Below are 16416 nucleotides of genomic sequence, written 5' to 3'. Positions count from 1 at the left end.
CATTTTCCAGTTTCTTCAGGGTCACTTTTTTAACAGATCAGTGTAGATTTGTGCAAAGTCATATACAGAGAGACCTCAGTTCCCCATGGAACCAATCATGGCCCACCCCTCTTATTCAGGGGCCCCCTTTTCTTCATGCTCATTTGTGCGCATCTGTGTCAGCATTGTCTGTAAGGTTTTTTTCAAGACCATCACACGCCACATTTCCTTCAGCAGTCACCTGGGGGCCTAGAGGCTGTTTCCCACTCACCCGTGGTCAGACCCCCCCCACCCCCCAGGCGCCTTGCTGTGCTCCCCCAACCAGGAAGAGCAGGCTGGGGCAGCCACATCCCAGAACAGTCCTTAACCCATGCCCACCCCAGATTGTGTTTGACGAATGCCACAAAGCCAAGAACGCTAGCTCCACCAAGATGGGCAAGGCTGTGCTGGACCTACAGAACAAGCTGCCCTTGGCCAGGGTGGTCTACGCCAGTGCCACAGGTGAGGGGCAGCTGCCAGGGGCAGGGAGGGAGCCTGATTACATGTGCCATCGTCGATTAGCCATGTCTGTTCTGGTGCAGCCATTGAGGGGGTCCCATGTGCCTTCTGTTGGCCTTGCTGGTCTGCACCTCTGGCCCTAGGAGGCACCCTGCAACTTGGTCCAAAGGCGGAGCTCTTCCCCCCAGGCCAGCGGTACCTTCCACAGCTTCTCAGATATCAACCACTATCAGAGCCTCACCCTAGCACTCCTGGCTGTAGGTGCTTTCCTGGGTCCCTCAGGCCCCTGTACCTCGTCCTTGTGTCATTTCTGAGCCCATGGACCCCAAACCTCACTGGGCCAGAGGAGCTGACAGTGACTCCCACCCCAATGCCCCTAGGTGCCTCTGAGCCCCGAAACATGATCTACATGAGCCGCCTGGGCATTTGGGGTGAGGGCACGCCCTTCCGGACCTTTGAGGAGTTTCTGCATGCCATCGAGAAGAGGTGAGTGCCAGTCTGCCCATGATGGAGGCAGCAGGGGTGCCCACTGAGGGCCCTGGTTATCACATGCTGAGACCTGGTGTCCATGTGCCCATGCTGCACCCCAGCCCATGCTCTTCCAGCAACGAGAGGGATCTTAAAATGCAAATCCCACCTTTTCTCTGCCTAGTGCTTCCCATCACTCTAGGGCAGCGGTTCTCAACTTTCCTAATGCCGCGACTCCTTAATACAGTTCCTCATGTTGTGGTGACCCCCAACCATAAAATTATTTTCGTTGCTACTCCATAACTGTAATTTTGCTACTGTAATGAATTGTAATGTAAATATCTTTTTGTTTTCTGATGGTCTCAGGCGACCCCTGTGAAAGGGTCGTTCGACCCCCAAAGGGGTCGCGACCCACAGGTTGAGAACCGCTGCTCTAGGGGAAAGAGCCCCTCCCTGCTTTTCTCTCATCTCCCCTACCCTCACCGCAGCCCAGGAAGACCATCAGGCTAATGGGAACACAGGGCCTTTGCACATGTTCTGCACTCCCTCTGTGTACCTGGCCCTTCCTCACCCTCCAGGGCTCAGCTCCCGGTGTCAGCCCCTCCCTGGAGGTGCCTCATTACTCAATGGGACCCAGCATGACCTCAGGCAGCCCCATCTCCTTCAACAGGGGCGTGGGTGCCATGGAGATTGTGGCCATGGACATGAAGGTCAGTGGCATGTACATCGCACGCCAGCTCAGCTTCAACGGCGTCACCTTCCGCATTGAGGAGATCCCACTGGACCCAGCCTTTGAGCATGTCTACAACCGTGCAGCCCTGCTGGTGAGCCAGGGAGCTGGGGGTCTCACTGCATTTCCCCTAGAATTACAGCCCTGTTACCTTTAGCATCTGTCCTTAAAGATGCCACAGGGGTTTATCAGGTTACAGAAAGGAGGAAGCAGCCAGCCCACGTGCTGTGGTCTTTGGCTGGAGTCCAAGTTTTTTTCATGGCATTGATTCTTATGTGACTGGAGTGATGTGGGCACATGGCCGGGCCCCACCATGTCACGAGCACTTGCCCCCAGGCTGTTTGCAATGTCCACGTCTCTGTGCGCTGTAGCTTGGACCTCATCTTCACCGCCCCCTCCATGTGCAGATGAGTTCCTGTGTCCTCACTGTCACACCCACATGGGACAAGCATTGAGCATTGGCCCTGCCCGTGCTATATATTTAGTTCAAACCAAGACAGGGTCTGCCCCTCAGCACTGTGCACACTGGGGCTGGGTCATCTCTGTGGGGGGCCGTCCTGCATACTGTGGAGAGCTGAGCAACATCCCTGAATGGAACACCCCCAGTCGCAACCACCACAGATGTCCCCAGACTTAGTGCCCAGTGTCCTCTGGGAGCAGGATCGCCCCAGGTGAGAACCCCTGATCTAAAATGTCAGGAGTGGAGTGACTGCTGGCAGGAGTCACTGCAGATGTCCCCATGGCTTCCTGAAATTGTAGCCTCACCCACCCCTGTGCCGATCTCACTGTGGCATTATAGGCACCACACGTCTTGGTTTTTTTGTTTTTTCGTTTTTTTATTTTTTATTGGGGAACAGTGTGTTTTTCCAGGACCCATCAGCTCCAAGTTGAGTAGTTGTTTCAATCTAGTTGTGGGGGGGTGCAGTTCAGCGGTCCATGTGGGGATCAAACCAGCAGCCTTGGTGTTGTGAGCACTGCACTCTAACCAACTGAGCTAATCAGCCACCCTGGTCTTGTTATTTTTTAATGTTTCTGGCTGCTCAGGCATCTACAGAGCCCCCACTTTGGCCCCCCATTCTAGTAGGGTGGGAGCTGGGGGCAGCAGGGCAATGGCGAGCTCAGTCAGCATGTGGCTGTCATTGCAGTGGGCCGAGGCCCTGGGCGTGTTCCAGCAGGCAGCCGACTGGATTGGCCTGGAGTCACGCAAGTCGCTGTGGGGCCAATTCTGGTCGGCCCACCAGCGCTTCTTTAAGTACCTGTGCGTGGCTGCCAAGGTGCGCCGGCTGGTGGAGCTGGCAGAGCAGGAGCTGGCCTGGGACAAGGTGAGTAGGTGGCAGTGATGGCTGGGCCCTCAGGGCTGGGCAAGGGCTGAGGCTCATAGCTGTACCTGGGACCCTGCCTCCATGCCTGAGGGCCAAGCAGGTGGAACTGGCACATGTCTGTCTCATGATCATAGAAACCCCAGAGAGTGTGGCTGGGCTGGGCTGATCCCAGGAGGACGGGTGGGAATGATGAGCTGAGGTCCAGAAGATGCCAATCTTGCCCAACTTGAGCTCCCTGTAGCAGGTGCAGGCATAGCCATGCCCCTGGCTCTTGTTCAAGCTGGGCTAGCATGGCCCCAGAAAGAATGGGGTGGGGAGTAGTGAGGGGGCCCAGGAGGGCTGAGGCTGGCTGCCACGTGGACTTCCAGGTGGGTCTGGGCGTGTTGAGGGCCTGGCAGCCAGTGGGACACAAGGGGAGGAAGGAGGGACAAACTGAGGCAGATTAGGTTTCTAGCTGCAGGGGCTTCCCTGTGGGCCCCTCTGGGGCCATGATCCAGGGTTGTGGATGGGGGTCCCAGCACCTGCTCACCCCCAGCCCACCCCCCTCAGTGCGTGGTCATCGGGCTGCAGTCCACTGGCGAGGCACGGACTCGGGAGGTGCTGGACGAGAAGGATGGGCAGCTCGACTGCTTCGTCTCAGCTGCTGAGTGAGTTACACCTGTGGAGGGCGGGGTGGGGGTGGGGTTGCCACCTTTACGACCCCTCATTCTGTGGCTCACTGGGCCTTCCTAGTGGTGATGTAGCCCTGCCTATGACCCCCACCTGCGGGAGCCTGGGAGCAAAGTTTGCTAAGCCCTGTTCCTGGAGACCTCAGGCCCAGCTTAGTCTTAAAGCCACAAGGATTAACCATGGGCACTCAAGGAGCAAGGGTGTGAGGGTGTCAGGGATGGTCCCAAGATTTCAGGCCAAGGCTTCCAGGAGCCCATCCCCCAATTTGGGGATGGTACTGTTTCAAGGAGGAGGACTCCTTTTTTTTTAAGGAGGAGGAATTTAGGGGATGGGCTTCAGAGTTCCCAAAACCCCCAGCCTCTCTTCCCAGCCCATAGTGAGCAAAGATCCCAGCATGGGGCCACTCATCCCAGCTCCTCCTCATGGCCCAGCATTGCCTCCCTTCTCCAGGAAGCCCCCAGCCCCTCACACCTACCCCACCTGCCCCAATCCTAGGAGCCACCACATGTGGCCACCTTCTTGTCCCTTGGAAGTGGTCAGCCACCCCTAAACCCCCAGCCCCACACAGTCCATCGCAGCGAAACTGTGCCCACTGTAGCCATGGGCTCCACTGAATGTGAGTTGAGATCCAGCCCCAAGGTCCTCGGGACATATACACGAGTGGAGGCACCTCTAGTCTCCTGGCGGACAGCATACCATCCTCGTAGTGAGAATAAACTGCTTCTCACTCTCAGGGGCGTCTTTCTATCACTAATTCAGAAGCATTTTCCTTCAACTAAAAGAAAGCGAGACAGAGGAGCGGGCAGTAAAAGAAAACGTAAGTGCCCCACCTCACCTGCCTGCTTCAGCTCCTGGGCCTCCCTGCCATCCTCCTTCTCGCTGCCTCCCTGCAGCCCCTTCTTTCTTAGCATGTCCCAAGCCAGCCAGTCTTTCCCACTGGCCCCTGTACTGGAGGCCTTACCGCCACCCCAACCTTATCCCTGCAGGCAGCCCTGTGGTGGGAACTCCCCTTTCCTGGCCTCTACCTGCAAAAGAGGGCTAGGGAAGGATGAAAGCACAGACCTCTTGGGGGAGGGTGTCCGGGGGCTGACCATATGTTTCCAAAAGAAACCAGGGAGAGTAGCCCCCTGCTGCACTGTCCGCGTGCATCGCCATGAGCTGGGCCCCAGGCCAGGCCCAGGTGACCCTGGCTTGTCCCCGCAGGGCGGCCACGGGGCCGAGGGGCCAAGGCATCCAGGCAGGTGTCCGAGGCGGTGGGTGTGATCCGCATCAGCGATGACAGCAGCACGGAGTCGGATGGCGGCTTGGACAGCGACTTCCACTCCTCCCCTGAGTCCCTGGCAGACGACGACGTGGTCATTGTAGACACTGTGGGGCTCCTGGCCGACGACCGGGGTGAGGCCCATGGCCCAGCACTTCCCCACTTTGCAGATGGGGGACATGGGCTCAGCTCAGAGGGGTGGTCAGTGGTAGTGCTGGGCTCACAGGGGTAGCATGAGGTGAGGGGAATGTCTGGACCACCCCACACCTCTGCCCCCACACCTCTCCTGCACCTGTATCCAGAACTGGTGGGGACCTCCTCATCCTGCAGGGCCCAGGGCTGAGTTTCACTGTGAGTGGGGCAATGGGCGGGCAAAATGGCCAGTAGCCCCTGACCCTCTGCCCTGCAGGGCCCCTGTGCCCCCCACAGCGGGACCCGCATGGCCCCGGCATCTTGGAGCGGGTGGAGCGGCTGAAGCAGGACCTGCTGGCCAAGGTTCGGGCACTGGGCCGAGAGCTGCCCGTCAACACCCTGGATGAGCTCATTGACCAACTTGGGGGTCCCGAGCGGGTGGCAGAGGTGAGCTCTGGAGGTGCCCCAAACTGGACTCAGGCTCTGGCGCCCCCTAGTGGCCATGCCAAGTCCCTCCCAGCACTGGAGGTTGGGGGGTAACTGCAGGGTCCAGTGTCCAGTGGAGGAGCATGCCCACCTCACCCAACACCCCTGTGTGCCCCTGGACCTCTGGGTTCTGGGTGTGGTCTCAGGCCCCAGGCTGGAACCCCCACCAGTCTTCCCTGCCCATCTTCCCTTTCCATCTGCACTAAACTTTTCTGGGATGTTCCTCGGTGCCACTTCAGAGCCATTGCAGCTCCAGACTTCTGGTTTACTATAAAAGATGGAGGTGGTGACAATCCCTGTCATGTGCCCCGTGGGCAGCCTGAACCCAGGGTCCACAGCACCCCCCCCCACACACACACACACACACACAGAGGTGGGGACAGGGCACAGGAGGGAGACAGGGAAACTGAGGCATGGGGGAACCAGTCCATGGGCATCCACAGAGGCTGACAACCTGTCTCTCACCCTTGGCCCTGCCACAGATGACTGGCAGGAAGGGCCGCGTGGTGTCCAGGCCCGACGGAACGGTGGCCTTCGAGTCACGTGGGGAGCAGGGCCTCTCCATCGAGCACGTGAACCTCAGGGAGAAGGAACGCTTCATGAGCGGGGAGAAGGTGCGGGCTGCCAAGCAAGGACAGGCCAATGGAGGCGGAGCCTGTGAGGCCCCGCTGCTGGGGGGAGGCACAGGGGTCCTGAGTGCTGAGGAGCTGGCTAGGGAACCACTAACCACCCTAGTCTCTGTGTGTGTGCGCACGTAGTCATGCAAGTTGCGCTCCATGTGTGGGCACCCAGAGGCCTCCCTGGCTGTCCCATTTTCAGTCCCCGTGGAAGCCGTCTGTGGAAACTTAGCCGAATGGCCACTCCCTCCAGGAGCAACCTGGGGATGGTCTATACTCTGTTCTAAGGCCACTTGCCCCCATCCCCCACCCCCTGCCATGAACACCTGCCTCAGCTTGCTGTGTGGGTCACCCACACACATCAGGGTGACCCAGGGTGTGTGGGGTGCGCTGGTGAGGAGCAGCTGGCTGCCAACCCTGCTGACGTATTCCATCCTCATCCTCCCAGCTCGTGGCCATTATCTCAGAGGCCTCCAGCTCTGGCGTTTCCCTCCAAGCTGACCGCCGGGTCCAGAACCAGCGACGTCGGGTCCACATGACACTTGAGCTGCCCTGGAGCGCTGACCGCGCCATTCAGCAGTTTGGTCAGGCCAACCCTACCCAGCCCCCCACTACCACTTGCCTTGGCCCTACCCTGCTCTGCCCCGCTGGGCCAGCTGGTCCCTGAGAAGCCTCTCTTATCTCCAGGCCGGACCCACCGGTCCAACCAAGTCTCGGCGCCGGAATACATCTTCCTCATATCCGAGCTGGCTGGGGAGCGCAGGTTCGCCTCCATCGTTGCCAAGCGGCTGGAGAGCCTGGTGAGTGGGGATGGGGAGTGCTGGTCAGGGCAGGGACTAGTGGGGGACACTTCCCAAGGAGGGGAGCAGGGAGGAACGTGGGCAGTGTGTGACAGCACCTCATCCTGGTCAGGGGGCTCTGACTCATGGGGACCGCCGTGCCACCGAGTCTCGTGACCTGAGCAAGTACAACTTTGAGAACAAGGTACCCGGGGAGGGGAGGGGGCCGGGAAAAGAGGGGTCCATGGTGCCAGAGTCCAGCCTCTGACCTAGCCCCTCCACTCAGTACGGCGCCCGGGCCCTCAACTGCGTTCTCACCACCATCCTGAGCCAGACGGAGAGCAAGGTGCCCCTGCCCCAGGGCTACCCTGGAGGAGATACTGCCTTCTTCCGGGGTGAGCTGGGTGCATGGTGTGTGGGAGTCTCCCCAGGGGAACAGTTTGGGGCACCGGATTGGTAGACTGGATTTGTGTCCAAAGATATCTCCAACACACACTCACAAAGGGGACACTGGTGGCAAGGGAACCGCAGGCAGGCTGGGGCAAGGGGCATGTGTGAAAGCCCTCTTCTTCCTGCAGACATGAAGCAGGGCCTGCTGTCAGTCGGTATCGGTGGGCGGGAGTCCAGGTCTGGCTGCCTGGATGTGGAGAAAGGTGAGTCCCCCACACCCCCCAGGTGGGCTGGGTGGAGATGAGCTGGACCTGACACAGCCTGAGGCCCCTTCCACCTCTGCAGACTGCTCCATCACCAAGTTCCTCAACCGCATCCTGGGGCTGGAGGTGCACAAGCAGAATGCGCTGTTTCAGTACTTCTCTGACACGTTCGACCACCTCATCGAGATGGATAAGAAGGAGGGCAAATACGACATGGGCATCCTGGGTGAGTGCTACCAAGGGAGGGGGCGGGGCCTAAAGGAGCTGACAGCTAGCACCCCACAGTCCAGGCCCTCGCCAAGAACACCAAGGGACAGGGGCCTCCTGCCAGTAAAACTTTATTCATAAAATCAGGAGAGGGCAGTCTCCTGACCCCTACTTAATTGTCCCCAGGACTGCTGTGCAGAGAGGGGCACCGAGGGGCATGTTGCGTGTGGTCACACCTAGCATAAGTGACCAGCAGGGAGCTGTTGGCATCCCAGGCCTTCACACTACAGGGGCCACTCACCATCAGGGTGCTGGACAAGGTTGGGGACAAGCTGGCTGTGCTGGGGGAACCCCTCTCTGTGGCACCTCCAAGATCCTGTAGTTGATGGCCCGCCAAAGCCCAGAACCTGGAGCCTACTGAGCTACATCAGTCCCAGAGCACGCTGAGACCCACGGAGCAAGGAACCACACAGCCCCCAAAAGGGACCCTGCTCACCCCAGTGTCCTCTCTCCAGACCTCGCTCCAGGCATCGACGAGATCTACGAGGAGAGCCAGCAAGTATTCCTGGCCCCTGGACACCCACAGGATGGGCAGGTGGTTTTCTACAAGGTTAGTGGACACTGGCCCTCCCCTCTCCTCCTATCCCTGCCTGAGCTGCTGCCCTGCCTAATGCCTGTGTGTGGCGGCAGATCAGCGTGGACCGCGGCCTGAAGTGGGAGGAAGCATACGCCAGGTCGTTGGAGCTGACAGGTCCCCATGACGGCTTCTACCTCTCCTATAAGGTGGGCACCCTGCCTCCAACATGTCCCTGGGGATAGGATCCCAGGTGCAGGAACGGGGAGGGGGCTGGAAGGCAGGGACTGAGCAGAGGGCTGTGGTCAGGTATCTAGTCTCCCAACCTCCTAGCATGTGCGCTGTGGGGACCCCCCACTGGGGAAGTACAGCGGCCTACCCTAGCCTCACGCACCTCCCTACCCAGGTTCGGGGCAACAAGCCGAGCTGCCTCCTGGCGGAACAGAACCACAGCAAGCTCTTCACCCTGTACAAGCCCAACATTGGCCGGCAGAGCCAGCTGGAGACCTTCGACAGCCTGTGTCGGAAGTTCCACCGGGTAGGGGCAGGGACAGGGGAGGAGGCAGGCAGGGAGGCCCCAGGATGTGCATGCCACTGGGCCTATATACCCCTATTATTTTAGCTGCCCCTGCCGCAGTCTCCAGTTGACCCTCCATGCCCAGCTGGCCACTAGGAGGTAGCTGCCAAGTGCAGGATGAGCCAGCCTGAGGCACTGCAGGCCTGTTTCCCCATTTGTGCACTGGAAGCATGGATGGGCTGGTTGTCCAGGCTCTCACTTGGCTGTGTGTCTCTAGGTGACGGCAGAGGAGGCCATGGAGCCCTGGGAGAACAGCTACACCTTGTCGCTGAGGCACTGCAGCCACACCGCTTGGTGAGGGCCGGTGTTGGAGGGAGAAGGGGCGCACTGGACAGCCTTATCCCATCGTCTCTGGGCAGCTCTGTGAGGGATGTGGTCCCCCCATACCACATAGGCGAGGGGGCCCATTTCCCCCGAGGAGGTGGCACCGAAGCCCCGATTTAAGATATGAGCCAAGCTAGGAGGGGGGAAGAGCCCACAGGGATTCCAGCAGAACCTGAGAGGGTGGCAGGGAAGGACTGGGGCAGAGCCTCTAGGCAGAGGTGTAGCTTTGGGGCCTGTGGATGGAGCCTGCGGGGCTTGTGGGGTGGACACTTGGGCTCAGCATGTCTGAACCGCCCCTCTTTCCCACTGTGCAGGAACCGGCACTGCCGGCTGGTGCAGGAGGGCAAGGACTGTGTGCAGGGCCTACGGCTGCGGCACCACTACATGCTGTGTGGGGCACTGCTGCACGTGTGGGGCCGCATTGCCGCTGTCATAGCTGATGTCACTAGTAGCAGCTACCTGCAGATTGTGCGCCTCAAGACCAAGGACAAGAAGAAACAAGTTGGTGAGCGGGCGGGTGGGCCCGCTGGCAGGGGTTGGGGTGCGTGTGCGGAGGTGGGGCCGCACCCGAGGCCCTGACCTGCAATCCCCGTGCCGTCCCACAGGCATCAAGATCCCCGAGGCCTGCGTGCACCGTGTGCTGCAGGAGCTGCAGCTCATGGACGAGGATGTGAAGCGCAAGAATGCCCATGGCCAGGCCTTCCCCGCGGCACCGCCGCCGCCGCCCCTGCGCCCGCTCACGCTGCCCTGTGGCCCTGGCGAGGTCCTGGACCTTACATACAGCCCTCCGGCCCAGGCCTTCCCACCACCCTCGTCCTTCACCTTCCCGCTGCCGGCAGACCCCGCCGCCAGCCTGCTGCTGGGTGCCCCTACTGCCCCCGACCCCGCGGCCCTCGTGCACCACCAGGGCTGCGACATCAACTTCAAGGAGGTGCTAGAGGACATGCTACGTTCCCTCAACACTGTGCCACCCCCTGAGGCGCTGGGGCCGCTGGGCGGTGGTGCAGGGCCCGCAGGTGCGCCAGGGGGCAGCGGGGGCCCTGAGCGGCAGAGTGTCATCCAGTTCAGCCCCCACTTCCCCAACTCCTAGGCCTGGGCAGCGGATGTTCTTCCTGGATGCAACTTATTTATCTGTAGTACGCCACTTCTACATGGACATGGGCAAGGTCTTGTACCCAAGCAGGTGGTGAGCAGGGCTCAGGTCCCTCTGCCGACTACTGAGAGGAAGGGGGGCCCCCCCTCGTCCAGCCCACTGAGGCCTCCACTGCAGTGCCTTTCCCCGCCAGTGCCTGGGCAGACCCTTCAAGATGCTGCCATCCTGTGGGGCCCTCCGAGGCCCTGTCTGGTGGGGCAGCGGATGTGCACGTCCCACTCAGGACCACTCCGGGCCAGGGGCTCAGACAGGGCCTGAGGGTGGGGCCCCAGGGCCACCCTCTGTGCCTCTCTCCTCTGCTGCCCTCCATGCCTGGGCCGGCTTCCCCTCCCCTACCCCCCTCCAGGCCTGGAAAGGCTGGAACCCCTGAAATACACAAAACTGGGTGGCCCCAAGAGCTGGAAACTCAGGAAACCCCCGGTGCTCAGGGCCCTGCCATCTTTGGGGGGCTGTGTGGGGCAGACCCCCATTAATATATGCAATCCCACTTCCCTGCTCTCTGCTCCCTAAATTATTTGCCCAGCTGCCTCTCCCAGGGCTCAGAATCTGCCTGTGGAGCTGGTGGGGTGGGTGGCCCCTGGTTTCTATGTGTATTTATAATTCAAGTGTATATATATGTAAAGAGAACTTTTTTAAATATATGTGCCTTTTCACTACTTCCCAGGCTGTCTGCTCCTCCAGCCCACAAGAACAGTAAGGAGGGTAGGGGAACATGCATGTCCCCTCCAAGAGGAGCATTTAGGAAGTGCCTGGCCCCAGCTTGGGGAATGAGGTCAGGGGGTGGCTGCTGCCTGCAGAGAATGGGAGTGTGGTGTGTGTGAAGTAAGCCCACACCCCCATGAGGCTATTGCTTTCAGTTACAAGGGCTCATCCCACTTAGTGGCCGTGTGGATGATGAGCCAGGTGGGGGAGACATCCCTACCCAGCAGGGCCCTAGTCCACCATGTGGTCCTGGCACCAGCACAGTGGGTCAGCTGCCTCTGGACCAGCCGAGCCAGGCTCATGATGTCTCAGACCATACTGTCTGCCTCCTGCCCACTAGATATGAAACCCAACAGGGACCCCCACAGTGGTGCCGAGACCAGTTCCTCAGACCCCGTGGTGTGTTCCTCTCAGAACTTCGGCAGGGGATGTTGGTTCCCACAAGAATTGGGGGTGGGGAGCAAGAGCTGGGACTGGTTGAGGGCAGGAGATGCCAGGCCCCTCCTGGGAGCCATAGGGAGCACACCACACCTCTGGCTGGAGGGGGGTGCCTCTAGCCAGGGGACAGACAAGTGGGTAGGAGCTACCTCCCTCTACAGGTCCCCACCCCCTGCTGCTGTCCCCTGGAAATACTGGAAGTAGGGTGGCTTAGCCACTCTAGCCATACCACTCCAACCCCGACAGCATTGCTCACTCAAGCTACAGCCTGGCTGTGCCCACAGCCTCTTTGACCCTCCTGATACCAGTCCTGCCAGACCCTTTTGGCTCAGGCCATTCCCCACCCTCCTGGGGACTGTGGACAACAGCCCTGCTCCCACCAAAGGAGTCCCACAAGCAGGCTTGGCTGCCCTGGCTTAGCGTCCCCGCCACAAGGTCAGCCCTGCCTGAGCCTAGAGCAGCTTGGCTGACACTGCGCCCCAGGCAACCCCCGACCCTCCCACCTCGGCCCACTGGGGAAGACCAAGGCCCTATGCAGGCCCTGAATAGCTGGGCTGTTGGGTTAAGGCTCTGGGTTGAGAACAGTGCCAGTTAGGAGGAAGTAGCACCTCCAGGATCAGAACACCTCCAGGACTAACCAGCCTGTGCCCCAAGGGGCTGAGCTACCTAGATTAGGAGCAGGGCTACAGGGTAGGTGCTGCCCTCTGAACCCCAGGACTGCGCAGGGAGGCAGGAGCACCTAGAGGCCAATTTGTATGTTTTATTTCCACAAGGCAGCCAGTGCTGAGCTGTGAGCCAAGCCGAGGGGCCTTCCTCCGGCAGGAATGCACGCCAGGTTCTCGGGTCTGCCCCACCAGCAGGCTGGTTTCCAGGCAGACCGTCATGGGTGCCGGGTGAAGGCTCCGAGGGGCACGGGCAGTGGGCTCAGGTGGCGCGCACACTTGTGGGGTTACAGGTAGCAGGGCAGGTCCTTCTCAATGACCTGTGGGGAAGGGGAGAGTCAGGGATGCCTCTCTTTCTGTGGCCCCACCCAGAGCGGGCTCTCTGCTCAAGCACCTACCAGGGGCTCTTCCATGGGACCATACCGCTTCACCACGCAGCCATTCTTGTCGATGAGGAACTGCCAGAACACGTGGTGTCAGGCAGCACAGGCCACTGTGAGGGGGGTTCCCAGCAGGGGGGCTGGGGACAAGCAAGCAGCCCCCACCTGCTGCCCCATTTGGGCCAGGCCTGGGGCTTTGGGGCACGGCACTGAGGTGGCACCAGAAAGTCCTGGCCTGCCCCTCCCCCCCAAAGCTCCCCCTTACCTTGGTGAAGTTCCACTTGATGGCACTACAAAATAAGGTAAGTCATGATTAACCCCACAGCAACTGTGACCCCCCCTCCCCAGCCCCTGGGGAGCCATCCTGCCCGCCCCTCCCCAACTCACTTTCCCAGCATGCCCCTCCCCTTGGGTTGGACTTTCATCCACTTCCACAGCAGGTGGGCGTCGTCCCCATTCACACAGATCTTGCTGTACATATCGAATTTGACATTATAGCCTGCGGCAAACTCTTTGATCTCAGCATTAGTCCCTGGTTCCTGTGATAAGCAGGGTGCAGGGTAAGTGGGGAGGGGCCTGTACCCCCTTTTGGTCCCAACTTACATGGCCCTCTCCCCATGCCCAAATACAGGAACACCAAGGGACACAGACTGGCCACGCACCTGCCTCCCGAACTGGTTGCAAGGGAAGGCCAGGATCCGTAAACCGCACTCAGCGTATCGGGCGTGCAGGTCGACGAGCTGAGTGTAGTTTACGTCTGTTTTGCCTCATTGGGAGGCCACATTGGTGACGATGCACACAAAGCCCCTGGAGGCGGGATGGGGCAGTAAGGCGAGGTCAGGGCCGCTGACCTTCCCCTTGCCTCCCCCACCAGGCAGGCAGGTACCCACCGGTACTTGTCCAGGTTAACCATGTGCCCGTCGATGTCCTTGGCTGAGAACTCGTGCATGGATCGAGCACAGCGCCAGTCGTCTCGGGACGCGCACTGCAAGGCAAGGGTGCGCTGAGCGGCTGGTGGGGCGAGGAGGCCCCTGACCATTCGTCCAACCTGTGGTCCCCAGGAAGGAGGGGATCCCAAGCTGATCCCTGCCGAGAATGACAGGAACCTGAGGCAAGGAAAAAGTCAGGGTTCCTCCTCAAAGGTGCACGCACCCTGTGCAGCGGGAAACATTTAACCTGAGACACGGAGACCCGGGGAGGGCTGGGGACCCCTCTAGGTGCCCCAGCAGGTGGAGTCGCCGCCGACAAGTGCCCCAGTATGCCGGGGACGCCGCCAGCCGTTGTAGGGGCCCAGAGCGCACCGGCAACCACTGCCCGAGGCCCCGCGCTGTACCTGCCCCAGACTCTCGGGACAGGGCTTCCTCCGCCGGGGGCGCGCCCTCCTGCGCCCGTACGCTGGAGCCTTTCGCCGCCCTGGGGTTCGGCGGCGCTGCCGCCGCCTGCCCGGCAACCGGCACCGCTGCCTGCAGCGACCCGAGGAGCCGGCGGCTGCGCGGCCCATGCCCACTCTTCTTCGGACGCACCTGTGCCCACCGAACGCCTCTACCGGGATACAAAGGGCCTGTAGCCAAGGCAGCCGGTCGCCCATCTGTGACGCCATCGTGCAAGGACCCCAAGGCGCACAGAGCGTGCGAGGAGTGGTGACGCCACGCGGCGCGTGACCCCAGATTTCCAGCCCAAGGGGCACCCCCACTCTCCGGGCCCCAACCACTGCGCCAGTGGCCGAGGGTCCCCCCAATTGCCGGTACGCAGCAGCCTCGGCATAGCCAGGGGGCAGCCCCGAGCGTCGCGACCCCGAACCTTCGGACTCCGCCTCCCGCCCCCCGCCCCCAGCCATGACCTCGGCCCGCGCACTAAACACGGTTCCAACGCCCGCCCCGCATGTGCCCCCCACCCAAGGTCACTGCGGCCCCGCGCACCGCTGGGGAAGGCCGCGCACCGCGGGGGAAGGCCGCGCGCCCGCCCCAACGGCCCACCGGCACGGCCACCGGCCCAACGCTCACCATGGTATTGGCAAGGCCGGTCGCGGCCAGAGCACCACACAACAGCGCCGGCTTTAACAAGCGGCACAGGCGGCTGAAGCTCATCACGACGGCTGGGGCTCCAGGGAAGCAGCGGCTCCTCCCCTCACCGAGCGGACCAATGGACGCGCGCCGGCGCTCCTCGCCTCTCCTCCCTAGGCCACGCCCACCAGTACCCTCATTGGTCAGCCGCTCGGTCCTGTGTCGCATGGCCGCACCAGCCAATGGGAGGCCTGGATGTGGGGCGGGCGGGGGTAGGGCGGGCTGCGGCTTTGTTGTTGTCTGTGACTGCGCATGCTTGCCGCGGGCGAGCGTCTACGTCCAAGCTGACTGCGTAGTTGGTGGGTCTGAGATAATTATCCGGGTGGTTGACTTAGGCGCCGCAGGATGCCCGACAATTTGAGAAACTATTGGAAATTCGCGGGGAGGAGGCGTGATGTCGCAGAAAAATCGCGCCAACTCTTTAAAAACTGGGGGGTTTTGATGTAAATAAAACCAAACTGGGGGCCAGACTCCCGCCCACTCGAGGCTGCAGTGTTGCTGGGAGGCGCCTCAGGCACCTAGCGAGGGCCTGCAAGGGTCACCCAGTGGCGGGAGTGTCCCGGCAGTGTCCGCTGTAGTGCGCCGTGGCCGGGGCATCACCGTTCTTGGGAACTGTCACTTTAACCATTTGTGTAAGTAACATGTGAGCCCAGCTGTGTGTGTTGGGAGGGTCATTAAAACAGTTCTCCCTGGGATTCCACCCCTCGGCAGAACACGCAAGGACGCCCAGGTGTATGCTTACAAGGAAAAACACAAGCCCAGAGCGATATCTCCACTTATAACATCACAGGAGGTACTACGCACACGGCACAGGAGGGACCCTAAATGTGAGCTCACAACTCCTGATTATCAGTCAGGGCTCAGGCTCTTGGCTACTGGGGGTAGAAAAATGACCCAGCCCATTTTTGGGAATTGAGTCATGGAATTCCACAGCAAGCCTGACTGACCCCCACCCCCCACCCCCTCACCCCAGCCATGACAGGACGTTGGCCTTCCGACAGTGGGGTGATTTCAGCTTTTTGTACCCATCAGCATCTTATCCCTTTCTTGGACCCTCCCATGAACATTAATGCAGAGGTAATAAGGCAGGACTGGGGGCTGGGTTCATTTGGGAGAGACGTTGAGCCCTCTCTTCCTTTGCCCCTGACCCAGGCCTGTCAGAGGGAGAAGAAGGGGCTTAGATGGCCAGATTGGGTGGTAAAGGCAATGGAGGGAGGATCCCTGGGGCCGGTTGCTACATTGCCCTTCTTGCACAACCGTCTTCACGTGGCTTCTTCACTCCAGCCTGGCCACCAAAGGCCAGTTCTCAAGTTCTCAGTGTCACCACTTGGCCGGGAGCCCCTATTGTCTCAGCTGAGCCTCTTCACTTCTCAGGAAACCACCCACGCACTTTCAACCCCTAGCAGCACTGGGTGTTGAGCCACACTGGCCAGTCTGTCTAGCCCTTGGAAAGACTCCAGTTTTGTTTCAGTTTTGGTCTGTTATTTGCTCTTACTCATTTCAAGATTGCCAGAAAAACAGCACAGGGCAACTGGCTGGTGAAGTGCACCAAGGGCTAAAGACTGAGCAACCCACTCCACCCCATTCCTGACACTCCAGTACCAGAGGAGTTAAGAGCAGGGGTGGGGAGAATGAGCCTGGGGGAGGGGCAGCTGCCCTTGGAGCAAGTGGCCCGAGGCTCTGGGAGGGGTTTCTCTTTGGAGTTTCACAGCTTTAGCCCAAGGGACCCTTTTTTTTTTTTT

General features: G+C 60.5%; 3 protein-coding genes across 8 annotated transcripts in view; 1 reads left to right on the top strand and 2 right to left on the bottom strand.

Annotated features, from left to right (window-relative positions):
* The window catches only part of SBNO2 (strawberry notch homolog 2), a 48745-nt gene extending 37660 nt beyond the window's left edge, over window positions 1-11085 (top strand). For all 5 annotated transcript variants that reach the window (XM_019657257.1, XM_019657255.1, XM_019657256.1 and 2 more), the window contains 21 exons: window positions 363-480; window positions 858-963; window positions 1616-1769; window positions 2821-2997; window positions 3547-3644; window positions 4401-4483; window positions 4870-5061; window positions 5337-5506; window positions 6028-6159; window positions 6611-6746; window positions 6850-6962; window positions 7075-7146; window positions 7228-7336; window positions 7520-7594; window positions 7677-7820; window positions 8317-8411; window positions 8492-8584; window positions 8782-8913; window positions 9170-9246; window positions 9591-9781; window positions 9882-11085. In XM_019657257.1, the coding sequence (XP_019512802.1) occupies window positions 363-480; window positions 858-963; window positions 1616-1769; window positions 2821-2997; window positions 3547-3644; window positions 4401-4483; window positions 4870-5061; window positions 5337-5506; window positions 6028-6159; window positions 6611-6746; window positions 6850-6962; window positions 7075-7146; window positions 7228-7336; window positions 7520-7594; window positions 7677-7820; window positions 8317-8411; window positions 8492-8584; window positions 8782-8913; window positions 9170-9246; window positions 9591-9781; window positions 9882-10366 (2952 nt within the window). In that variant the 3' untranslated portion in view covers window positions 10367-11085. The remainder of the gene's footprint in view (window positions 1-362; window positions 481-857; window positions 964-1615; window positions 1770-2820; window positions 2998-3546; window positions 3645-4400; window positions 4484-4869; window positions 5062-5336; window positions 5507-6027; window positions 6160-6610; window positions 6747-6849; window positions 6963-7074; window positions 7147-7227; window positions 7337-7519; window positions 7595-7676; window positions 7821-8316; window positions 8412-8491; window positions 8585-8781; window positions 8914-9169; window positions 9247-9590; window positions 9782-9881) is intronic.
* Window positions 11086-12309: 1224 nt separating this feature from the next.
* On the bottom strand, window positions 12310-14744 carry LOC109390605 (phospholipid hydroperoxide glutathione peroxidase, mitochondrial-like). Of its 2 annotated transcripts, XM_019657260.1 has the most exons (7): window positions 14615-14743; window positions 13502-13596; window positions 13274-13418; window positions 12999-13150; window positions 12877-12901; window positions 12630-12689; window positions 12310-12551 (listed from the first exon to the last, which is right to left on the bottom strand). In XM_019657260.1, exons 1-7 carry the CDS (start codon window positions 14696-14698, stop codon window positions 12519-12521), a joined length of 594 nt encoding a protein of 197 aa, XP_019512805.1. In that variant the 5' UTR covers window positions 14699-14743; the 3' UTR covers window positions 12310-12518. The 2 variants fall into 2 exon arrangements, with proteins under 2 accessions (XP_019512805.1, XP_019512806.1); XM_019657261.1 differs by lacking the exon at window positions 12630-12689 and having other exon boundaries at window positions 14615-14744.
* LOC109390607 (uncharacterized) lies at window positions 13603-14494 on the bottom strand. The gene has a single exon (XM_019657265.1). The coding sequence runs from the start codon at window positions 14446-14448 to the stop codon at window positions 13825-13827; it is 624 nt and encodes a 207-aa protein (XP_019512810.1). The 5' UTR covers window positions 14449-14494; the 3' UTR covers window positions 13603-13824.
* Window positions 14745-16416: the final 1672 nt, after the last annotated feature.

This window comes from Hipposideros armiger, unplaced genomic scaffold (assembly GCF_001890085.2).
Source record: "Hipposideros armiger isolate ML-2016 unplaced genomic scaffold, ASM189008v1 scaffold_275, whole genome shotgun sequence".
NCBI classification, from domain to species: Eukaryota; Metazoa; Chordata; class Mammalia; order Chiroptera; family Hipposideridae; genus Hipposideros; species Hipposideros armiger.
The sequence above is the reverse complement of the archived record's forward strand: the minus strand, read 5'-3'. Positions and strand labels throughout refer to the sequence as shown.

Coding starts and splice junctions, on each gene's coding strand:
- LOC109390607 (XM_019657265.1), bottom strand. CDS start 14,448: ATGGCTGGGGGCGGGGGGCGGGAGGCGGAGTCCGAAGGTTCGGGGTCG.